Source organism: Porites lutea, chromosome 4 (assembly GCF_958299795.1).
Source record: "Porites lutea chromosome 4, jaPorLute2.1, whole genome shotgun sequence".
NCBI classification, from domain to species: Eukaryota; Metazoa; Cnidaria; class Anthozoa; order Scleractinia; family Poritidae; genus Porites; species Porites lutea.
In genome coordinates, this window is record NC_133204.1 from 2,916,533 (window position 1) to 2,928,251 (window position 11,719).

An 11,719-nucleotide genomic window follows, 5' to 3' on the forward strand; every position below is an offset into this window, starting at 1 on the left:
GAGAAACATAAAGAAATGTTTCTTCGCACGAAGGCGCACCCAAAATAGCTGACCAGTCCTTCGGTGTAAGCCATCGCACAAACGCGCACCAAGCACTGTCGTGCATCTCACACGTCATTATTTTGTGAATAGCCGCGTTTCATAACACGGAATAAGCGGAATAAGCTTTCCCCTTTTCTCGCTCACATGTGTTTCGTTGTAAGATTCATTGCAGCTGTTTGCCCTCAAAGCGGAGGAGTCCTTCATTCTTATACCCATCTGGACAACCTTTTTCTTGTTAAGTGTCTTAAAACGTTTGTCTCCTGAAGTCTCGTCTCTTATCGATAGTTCTCTTCGCCCTTCTTTCTCAACCTTTTCTCCATAAAATACTCTTACGAACACGCTTTTAGAACTCGGGAGCGTCTGCCACGGATGCGTTGACTTGCATCCATATATGAATATGAATATACATGTAGAAGCACAGCAAAAAACACTGTCAAAACAACAGAGGAGATGACGACCTTCAGGTGAATTTTCATGGTCACTGGCCGCCTGTTATACTTTGATTTGCTTTTCACAGTCTCGTGTAACTATACCCCGCACCTCGAATGGGGCAGCCACGTCCAAACACAGTACTCAAGCAATCTTTGTTGGTTGAGGAAAAGTAGAGTCTCTCTATACGTGGGGCACGGTTACTACTATAACAACTTGAATGTGTAATCAGGCAATTTTCAGTGTTTTGTAAATAAGATATAGGGCAATGCCGGGGAAAAAATTCATTCACTTGACATATTGTAGCTATAAATCTTCCCTGCATAAAAACAAGGCTTCTAAAATTAGTTTATTGCAGAGTTGTTTATTGAACGTAACGCAGGTACTATACTGTTTAATACGTGTAAAAATTAATTAAAGTAAAATCACTGCAACATGCATATGCCACTAAACTCTAACCGAGTGTCCGTAGCGTGCGAGATTTATTTTTCAGGTGTACATGCACTTGGTTTACTTAGTTCATACCCCATCAACGCTAACTGCATTTCATGAAAAAATAAGAAAACATGCAAACTTGAACAAAAAAATATTCAATTTCAAACAAATTAAGCTTCCAATAAAAACGCCCCAAGGAAAGCGTGAGCTATAAGAATATTAATAGCATAATTTTTTGTGCACCACTAAGTTGAATGGAATAAAGACAAAAACTGTAGGAAAACAATTTCTAAAGATGGTATTATTTGTTGAAACGAATTTAATTTTATCCAATTCCCATTCATCTTGTCAGTGAGCTTCAGTCAACATTAGCCATCCGTCTGCGCCTGGATTCTCACTTCAATTCCGTTTTACAACGCAAATGGCCGATAAGCCGTTTCATATTTTCCAACCCAAAATAAGCTAGATTATACGTCTGGTTTTAACGTCAGTCCTCACGGATAGTTTAGGTTGGCGGACTATTAAAAGAAAACGTTCTAGCTGGTATGGACTACTCAGCAACTCTATACAAGAACATTAGTATCATAAGGCAATATTTTGTCTGTCTTATTTTGTTATCATTTTCTCGTATCCCAAAAGATCCATGAGATCCGCGCATACATCTTCCACAGCTTCTATCAGTGGTTTAGGTGCGTGTCTCCAACTGTTCATAGAAATTGACGCGTTTCTTAACAAGGAATAAGCGTGTCCGTTCTCGGAATTGTTGGCTAGAGTACTTATCCACTTATCAACGTTAGATGACCAACCCAATCCTGCAAAGTTATAAAGGTCACGTGTAACATTTACCATATTCACCACAAGATCTTCATAGCGAACAACTTTAAAGCGATCTGTAAGCCAAGATGGGCAAGAAAACAGACCAAGTCGAATATTCTGAAGTATTGGATCAAATACGTTTTGAACACTTTTCCGAAATTCGGGGCTGTTAAAGTTTTTTTTCATCCATCCTAGCTTAACCCTGGAATAAACCACTCCTCTTGGATCGCGAACCAAGTGGACCAGTTTTGCATCATATTGATTTTGTTCTTGGAAAAGTTTCTCTAAAGTCAGTATTGTTGTATTGGGTACTCTTCCAGACAAAATCTTGATCACTGTGTGATCGTAACTCTTACAAGCATTGCTAAGACGTTGGCTTGAAAACTGAGGAAACTGAACTTTAGAGAGCGCTTTACTTTTTTTGCGGAAAATACTTCTCGAAAGCCCCGATAAAATAGCGTTGTCAATTTTGTCAAAGCCGCATTGAAAGAAGCTATCGATAACGCTGGTGGTTGTTTCTTTGTATTTTGCTGGCTGCTGTTTCATAGAGATTTGATTCATGATAGTAGATAGAGGCTCAAACCAATACATGATGTGCGGATTATTGTCGAATAAGGAACCAAGTAAGGAAGATCCACTGCGGCCTGCACTCAGTACTATGAGATTTTTTCGCCTTTTAACAAATTCTTGTTGTGGATGACTATTTTCCACGATTATACCAGCTTCTGTGTTGCTGTTGTTTGCTTTGCTGTCATATATCTTAAAAGTTGCGTTGCTGTTTATAAGGGTTTCTCTTGTCTGAACTTCTTTCAGTTGCTCGGTTTTGAGGAACCCAGTGAGTTTCATTACGCTGGTTGAACTTATTTTTGTACGCAAAAGCCAGATTGAAGTCCAGTTCGTGTTATAGATAAATACCAAAAGCAAAGCAATAACAGAAAATAACACAAAGATCGGATTAGTCTTCATGACAAAGCCTGGGAACTTTAAACGACGCTAGTTATAGCTGCATGAATCCGTATCTGCAATAACAGAGAGAATAACAAAGCAAGTTTTAGAAAGCCTGTCTGATTTTGGAGCTGAGGGGTGAGTTAATCGAGATTGAATGTCTAAGGGTTACGTTTGCATTTTTATTTGAGCCTCATGACACATTTACAAAGCTGTTTTATTATATAAACACCAATGAAATACCAGGTGAGCTTTCGGGCGAAAACTTGATATCTTCACATGTGAAAATATCACCGTTGCTATGGCTACATGATAAATCGCGCCTTTCACACCAACAAACTATTAAAGTGAAATGGTTTGGTATTTCATTGGTGTTTACATAACAAATAGAACATTACATGGCCGCTCGGAGATACAAAAGTTCTTCTTCTCTTCTTCTCTTCAAAATTTCTTTTTTTCTCTTCATAATTTGTGTTCTTTCCGCTCAGTGGTGAAATATTTTTCAACAGTCGAAGAGAAATTTCGTATCTCCGCGCGGCCATGTAATATCCTTTACAGGGCTGATCCTTTATTTGTATAGGTAATAGCATGATTTGTAGTGATATTTGGCATAAATACCACGAGTGATATTTCAAAATTGTTATACGTAATTTCACGAGCCGTTAGGCGAGTGAAATTTGAGACAATTTTGAAATATCACTAGTGGTATTTATGCCAAATATCAAATACAAATCATGCTATTATTTGTTTATACTACTACCCGGGAAAGGTTTGTAATTTTCACATGTGGGTATTTCAAATTAAGGTGAAATACCCCTGCTCTAAGCCAATCAAATTGCAGAAATTTCTCATGTAGTAGTATAAATGCAATAACGTCTGCTACTAATTTTTTGCTGGAGTTAACTACCTTTTGTGTATAATCAAGTTTTTGTGTTTCGCGGGAACTGAGTGATCCTGCCTCGTACCCAGACGTCTCTCTCTCGCGCGCAAAGGAAGGCGGGAAGGAGACAAACATCACCAGTCGCTCGCCTCTAAGCGCCTGAGGAGGAGGCTGTGAATGATCAGTAAAGCAGGCTTATTGCTGCAAGTTTTTTAATGTGTTTTTTTTTTAAACCATTAATTGCAAAATATCATTTGCGTTCTTGCATAGATAATAGAAAGACTATTATCCATGGTTCTTGAGACGGCAGGTTTTAATCACGCTGGACTGACTAATTTACATCTTTGATTTCTGCGGATCTGATTTAAGCTAAACGGTTGCGCCTCGTCTTCAGGACCTGTTTAAGGGCGACAGCAAGTTTTTTTTCTTTATTTCATGCCCGTGACACGACAAGTATTATGTACATTCCTATTCAAGTTTTTTCCAGTCATTTTCGGTTTTTTTTTTGTCACTACTTACTAACATGACCCTTTGTTCTTGAATTTTAAACAAACCCGAGTATAATAAGTGATATCTTATAAGAATTGGAATATATGAAAGAAATCATATTTTGAACTGCGGATAAAGATATGAAAGTAAACACGATCTTCGCAATCGAATGAACAACCTGAGAGGGTTGCAAAAGGAACCTGGTAAAAGCTTGAATTTTATCAGGTTCTTTTTCAACCGCTTACAGTGTGGCACGAAATTTTTGTGGGTTGGCAATTTTTTGTGTTTTGCGGCAACTAATTTTTGCGATTAGTACAGATTGGTTTTTTCCCAGCTGGAATTAATTTTTGCGATTTTCAGTAAGTATCCAGTACCCAGCATTGATAATATTTTCGTTTTTGTTAAGAATGTGCAACAGAAATACATATTTTCAAACAGTACTATGGTATGCGTACCCTATAATCAGTAATTCATTGTATACCGTTTTTAAGAGAGAGATGATTTCGTAGAACAGTATTTTTGTGTAGCGAATTTAAGTTAGAGAATCTTTACTCTGGAGTAAATTTTTGCGGGAAAAATGTTTGCGGTATTTTTTATTTGCGGGAACTTATTTTTGCGGAAAAATCGCAAAAATTAGAACCCGCAAAAATGTCATGCCAAGAGGCATTCTGCTGCGAAGATCATGTTCACTATGATATCTACAAAGCTCAAAGCAAACTAATACCGCCAGTCTTATTCACTTTAAACTATCGAAAAAAGAAACCGAACAAGGAAAGCTAGAATACCCACAAGTTCCATAACAAATCATTTCGGGAATTGAAAGCCACGGCGTTTGCCAAATGAAACGGTCAAGCACGCATGCTAGTACATAAAGCTGTGAAAAGCAGGAATTGAAGGATGTGAACTGGACATTTAAGAAGCAACGGGCTGCGGGGCCGATCTTTCCAAATTTGAATTAGCAATTTCAGTTAAATAGCTCAAACAGAGTTGATGATTTTACATTCTATCTTGCAGAACCGACAAGTGCGGTTATTCTAACTATTAGCAAACAACCTGCAGCCCACATATGTGCGCAATTAAGTAAAACTGTAAACAAGATCTAAATAATCAATGCCGGAATTGAATGACACCTGTTCGGCCTAAAAATGTAAAATCTAATACTGCTAAACAAACCGCATTTCTTTGCATCAAAGTTTCAAAGAATACATATCATGAAGTTATGATGTTACCTGAATTCCTAGGTGTTGATCGCTAATCTTGTAAACACATTAATTTTGGGTGACTTTTCCACTCTAATTTACGGTGGTAAAAACGGATTCAAGATAATTTCTCAAGTTATTTCTACGATTGCTTCATATACTTGTTTATCCGACAATCATCACAACCAGCTTTTACAGTATCTCATTTTTTTCGATTTAAAGTAAGGACCGAGCAGTCTTAGCTAGTCTTGCCGCGGGTGGCAGTCAATGCTGAATCTTACTGACTCATGCACTTGCTGTTTTGTCCCCGCAAGTAAAGAAATTACTAGATAGTTTCTGCTCATTCATTTGGAATCATTGGGTGCACGGATATTAAGACTAGATTTGATGATTTGCTGATGTAAACGGAACTGGTTGAATTCCAGTAAATAACTCCGACTCTTACCTCTTCTCAAATAAATATATTTCCAGCCTGTATGTACGTTGGTATGTTCGTTAGTACTATCATATATGGATTTAGTTTTAAGACACACTATAAATCATCAGAATTTCCTTAGTATCACTGACTTATAACAAACATCCATAATTTTACGATATATATCTGGCGTGTGCTTCAAAAATTGTTCAAAGCTTGCTACAGTGACTATAGAAACCATATAGGCTGTAAAATTCAGTGGAGGCCACTACACATTTTATTTTACAGACCTAAATACGTATATTAAGACATGTTTTGTCCGGAAAATATTCGAACGGAACCAACATTTCTAGAAAAAAAACTGTACAGAATTAGAGAGTTTGGGTATAAAGAGAAATCTGATGAAGGAACAAAGGATTTCTCATAAATTTCCTTGCTAGGAGGTAACTAAAAACACTAATTGATTTTATCATCATGATAATGTGTTATTGCTGAGCAAAGAACACTGAACACACTGATCTCATTACATGGTCGTCCAACAAATACATGGACATTTGAATAGTTTTCTGTGATAATATACAAAGAAACGAGATTTGTAGGGGACAATACCGTATAAAACGGTTAAATTCAGGGGGCACCCAAGGACCGAATGTTTCCAAATACGCCAGAGATGTCTTAAATAGTTTTCTCTGTGCTTTAGAAGCCTGTTTGGTTAATTTGGAGTTGTCGGAAAAACTAGTTATCTATTCGGATGTCTTAGGGGAACTTTGGTTGTCACGAAAGTCTCGGGTGGCTTTTTCGTCCTATCCGAGCTATTACGTAGCTATTCTTATGGGTCCGGTCGAAAGTTAAAGAACATGAAGTAGCCTTGCTTTCATTAGAAAATTATAGCAGACGTTTTGTCGTTATACCGAAATGTTAAGGAGACCTTTTTTTAACAATAATTGCAATATCTTGACATTAAAATGTGAATAACACAACCACCCAAAAATCGTAGTTAAGCTATTAGAAAACCTCAGAATATTTTAGTCGAACGGAATCATTATGGCTGTCTAGAAATTTTTAGCTTTTCTCAAGCTTTAGAAATTAGGCAATATTTGCTCCTTCGAACAGTTATTTCACAGAAAAGTCGTTAGGTGCCCCTGACATTTGCTTCTTAAAATCTAAAAACGAATTCAAATCTTTAGGTATATATAGGACAGAAACAAGATTACTATATGCAAACTGCGTGTACTCCGGCTTTTATCGCCATGAAACCTTCAATGAAACGATGTTTCACTGAAGAGGGTTCTCAGTTCCTCGCGAAAGCTGATAACTGATCAATCCAGAGTGAACTGTCATTTTTTGGTTAACTGTAACTGGGAAGACAAGCCTGAATTACTTTATTACATGAAATTTTCGCGACATGTTTATTTCGCGATTTTGATGTGCGCATATTTCGCGACATTTAAATTTCGCGATTTGGCAAGAATTTCGAGTCATATTTTGAATCACTCAGTTAATTTCGTGTTTTGAAGCACCGCAATTCACATTTCATTGGCAGTGTTATTTAACATGTCAGGGGCACCCAACGGCAATTTTCGGGAAAATATCTGTTCGGAAGACGATTTGAGATCTAGAATTTTCGGAGCATTTGTTGTAAAATTTCCCCCTTGCCTGCCTCCCCTAGGATTTTCGAACATCTGCAAAATGGTATAATTAACCATCTTTAACGGATTTTGACCCTAAAAAAGGCCACCTAGAATTTTCGGGAGCCTTTCCTGGCTGAAATTTTCGAGAAGGTAAGTTTTTATCCCTATAATTTTCGGATCACTAGACTTTCAGCTAGGGAATTCGAACAGATGAAAAGTTTTTAGGGGATAAAAATATGCCTATATCTACCGTTTGAATACTAAAATACGTTCAACAATGCTACGTTAAGTGGTTTTGAACTATATCCTCGTTGGGTGCCATGTCCTTGAATTAAATTAAACGACTTTATCAAAGGAGCAGTAACATCACAGCGGGACTAGATGTCAACAGTAGTTAACAACAAAGCAGTTCTCAAAATGTCCATAAGCAGTTCATGCCTGTAGACGTAAATTATTTATCAGTCTTGAGTCAGTTGACCACAACATCCATTTACACTAAAAATTCCTTCCTACAGACTTAGCACGGAGAAAAAATGAACAGTAAAAAATGTGATTTTGTGAGAGTTTCAGTAGTAATAAACTCTTTCTTTCTTGATTATTGATATAATTCAAGCATTTTGTTCGCGCCACTTTAATTTCGCGATTTTTTTTGTATCGCGAAATTCGCGAAATTAACGCGAAATTTTCATATAAGGTACGCCTTCCACCGACGCCGTTTATAGTTTTTAATTCTTTGGCTTAGCTTTTAAGAGTATGTCCTTCAGAGACCTTCCACGTTTGTACGATATAATTGGAAGTTCTTGTAGATCTGTCAAAGAGGTTGGTCCTCTGACTTTTTCAGCACTCTGTTGAACGTAACTCAGTCCACCTCTGATAAAGGTTATTTGTGTGCTACTGATAAAGAAGGCTTCTCCTCTGGTAAACGATGCTTTTCAGTGTCGTTTACTGATGGGGTCGGTGAGAAGGAGAGTAGCCTAAATGGGCCAATTCATAAAAATAGAAAATGACTAAGTTGGGATCGCGAAAATTACGTATTTGCCCAAGAGTGACCAAGATGGGGCAGGGGTCTATGATTAGGGGCTCTGAGAGGCCAGCGGCACTTACCCATCAAAAATTAACCCAAGCACCCCACAACCACCACCCCCACCCGGGGTCCCTCAGACATTGCTTTTGAGTTGTCTACTTCCCAGGCAAATACACTTTCCTCGCAAGGACATATCATTTTTTCCAAGTCACCCAGCCAGCAAAAAATTGCCTGTAGAGCAGATATTTTGAGGAACAGATCCATTGAGTGCCCCTGTTGGCTGTTCAATCTCATTCAAATTTCTTTCAAACTCGACTAAGATTGATGAACGCAGCTACCCCCGAACCCTCCCCGAGAAGGGGACCCGTTTTTCTTCTTCCGGGGAAGGGTGCTGTTTCTTGGTTGCACTTCGGGAACATGGCGGAACCGCAACGCAAATCCAGCAAGTGCCAGATAAAGCATGTCTTTTCTGGCACTCTAGTACATTCTACCAAGGAAAATATGATGGAAATATGTAAGAAGCGATTAATAGGGGTTGACAATAAGGGCAAGGTAACTGTTTCTTTGTTTCGTCTGGAGTTCTATGTCTGTGAAATTGCGCAATTGGTTAAAAATTAAACTTGCAAGATTTCTGCCGGTACGTGCCGGATCTACGCCTTTTTGGGCTCTTTTTCCCGGCCAAAAGAGGACTCTTTTTCCTGATATTCACCGTATGTAAGCATGACCCCAAAATAGATTCTACTTTCTGCAGAAAGTATTGGACCTAACGACCCAGTGGAGAGAGCCGAATGAACCCGGCCCTGTTTTAAAAGTGAAAACACGGCTGAGTGCCCCTCTGTCCCGGTTGTTCTAATGTGCGGCTCACGCGGTCCTGCAGTCACGGGGTCGTCAGGTTAATAATTTGCGCAGTAAACGCTTAAAGTAAGTCTGGTTTCCATACGATCGTCCGAATCGTCCCGGTCGCCCCAGTCGTTTCAAAAAATTTTTACACGATCAGAACGATTGAGGCGATTGCTGTTTTCCATAAAATGGGTCTGGATTAATCTGCGAGCCAGCGAGCTATGCAAGCCACGGGAAAAAATATGAAAAATATAAAAAAGGTTTCGTGCTTAATTGGTTCCCTATGGGTATGTGAGGTTTTGCTACTGGAATATTATTTGTAGAATTAAGCAGTATTATTGGTCGACTTTCACTGATTAGGGTTAAGCACTCATTTTACTCTGACTTAGGTTTAAGCACTCACTTTACGGATTAGGGTTTAAAGCACTGTTTAGGGTTAAACACTCATTTACAACGGTTATACCTCTTGGGTGTTTTTTTCATATTAGTGGTTTTTCGATTTTTCTTGTATTTTTTTTTTTGCTTGGCGTGGCCTTTGATGGAAAGTGAAAGTCACCTTTGACACCCATCATCTCTTGGTGATGCACAGTGCAAAAGTGTTTTAGATGGTTTTAGATTGTTTGCGAGTGGTTGTAGATGTTTTTGAGGTGGTTGTAGATGGTTGTAGGTGGTTGTTGAATTTTTTGAGGTGGTTGTAGGTGGTTTTAGGTGGTTGTAGATGGTTTTAGGTGGTTTTAGGTCGTTCCATGTTTTAGTAAAGGAGCTGTGTCACGAAATCCGGCCAAATCAAAATGCCCATTAAATTAAGAGAAACATAAAAATAACCGCTTTAAACTTTAAAGGAAGCTTAAAAATAACATAACAGAAACAACAGATGCCACAGATGTGCGAAACTGAAGAAGATTGAAACAGATTGAAATTAGGGTTTTTGAAAACTGTTCAGCCTAACAGTTTTTCAAAGTTGGCCCCTGCTGCTTGCAACTTCAAAAATAATGCTCTGGAGACATATTTGTTTGTCTCGGATCTCTGATTTTATCATTTACATGTAATTTCTTTGCTTACTTTAAGTTCCATAGCGATTGAGGGCCAGTAATTGGCAAAATTAAACAAAATGAACTGGACTGCCGTGACACAGCCCCTTTAACTATGTGCTTGGTTGATGTAAACTACAACATGTTGGCTTTGGTAACTGGTTGCATCAAGTGTATATGTTAGGTCAAAATTAAAATTCAGGTTAAAATTTTTTAACCTAGGTTGATTCTCAGTTTTCTTTGCCTCGTACATGTAGCCCTAATTATTCATGAGAATCCATCTAGGTTAAAAAATTCTAACCTGTAAAATAAAAAGTTGATATGCATATAAATGTGTAAAAAGTATATTTCTGATTATATTTATTTTACCTTCCAGATAGCTTTTATTGATAACACCACTAAATTGGAAGACCTTGCAAAGAAGTTTGGATTTCAAAAGGAGGATGTAATAAGCCTCCAACCTGGCAGGTCTGTATAATCTTTGGTAATTATGTAATGGCTTCTGTCAGTCACATTTAGAAGAGTAGATGTCGGATGGTTAGATGGTTTTCAGTGCTTGCTATTAGCTGGGTCATTATCAGTGGTCCCGGCATTGGAGCCAAAAGAAATACATGTCTTGCAGACTCTTGCAAAACTTGGTGTGATTGTCAAGTTAAGCCTTGCTGTGTGGGGTTAAAAGACAGTTGGGTGACAAGCTGACAATATCCTGTCATCAGGCGCCTTCTTCTCTCTGTCTTGTCTTGTTTTTTTTTTATCATTCTCATATTTGATTGCAAAGCATATTTCGCATTATTTCCTTCAAAAAAACCCAACAACAAAAAACAATGGAAAGTGTACAGTGTAAGTATTACTCATGACTCTGCTCTTAATCAGCTTTGGGTTCATCCCTTGATCTCCCCACCTCCCCCTAGCAAGGATAATGTACCAAAAAAGAACCTTTCTGGCTCAAAATTATAAGCATTGTGGGGGAGGCGAATGGTACCTCAAGAAACGTGGGTCTCTGAAAATTTTGGCAGGATCCTGAAATCTCAGAAGCGTTTCTGATAAGTCTCGAAGTCTTGTTTTTGCATGGTGTGTTTTTACTTTTTTCGAGTCTCGAAACGTTTTACCAAAGAGTCTCGGGCTTAGATTTCTAACTAGGATCTCGGCATCTCGGCGAGTCTCGGATTTTACCATTTGTCACCCCTCATTGTTTTGGGGAAAGGCAAAGAAGTCAGTTTTACTAATAGCAGAGCAACTGTGGCTGGACCTTTGCAAGGCTTGGATGACCGAGTAAAATGGTGGTTCCGTCTCCAGTAGGAGACATAAAAAAATAAGGTAAATAAGGTCATAGGTTCGATTCCTATTTGGAGTACTCAGATTTTTCCTTCCAAGCCTCCTGTGTCACTGATTGAAAAATCACCGTTCTCATGTATTCACCAGATTCAAAATTTATCATCACATCTCCATCATTGCGTATAAGGAGGGGGTATTGACGTCTATAAAAAAACTGAAAAACCACGCAAAAAATCACCCAAAACTGAAAAACCGCAATAGATTTGGA

At 38.3% G+C, this 11,719-nt stretch overlaps 2 protein-coding genes across 2 annotated transcripts in view; one reads left to right on the top strand and one right to left on the bottom strand.

The window, feature by feature from the left end:
• Positions 1–1,512: 1,512 nt before the first annotated feature.
• On the bottom strand, positions 1,513–2,568 carry LOC140933219 (carbohydrate sulfotransferase 1-like). Its single transcript, XM_073382733.1, has one exon. It carries the CDS (start codon positions 2,566–2,568, stop codon positions 1,513–1,515), a length of 1,056 nt encoding a protein of 351 aa, XP_073238834.1.
• Positions 2,569–8,723: 6,155 nt separating this feature from the next.
• Positions 8,724–11,719, top strand: part of LOC140935280 (guanine deaminase-like) — a 46,490-nt gene continuing 43,494 nt past the window's right edge. Inside the window, exons 1-2 of the mRNA XM_073384830.1 lie at positions 8,724–8,857; positions 10,553–10,644. Coding sequence (XP_073240931.1) covers positions 8,807–8,857; positions 10,553–10,644 — 143 coding nt within the window. The 5' untranslated portion in view covers positions 8,724–8,806. The remainder of the gene's footprint in view (positions 8,858–10,552; positions 10,645–11,719) is intronic.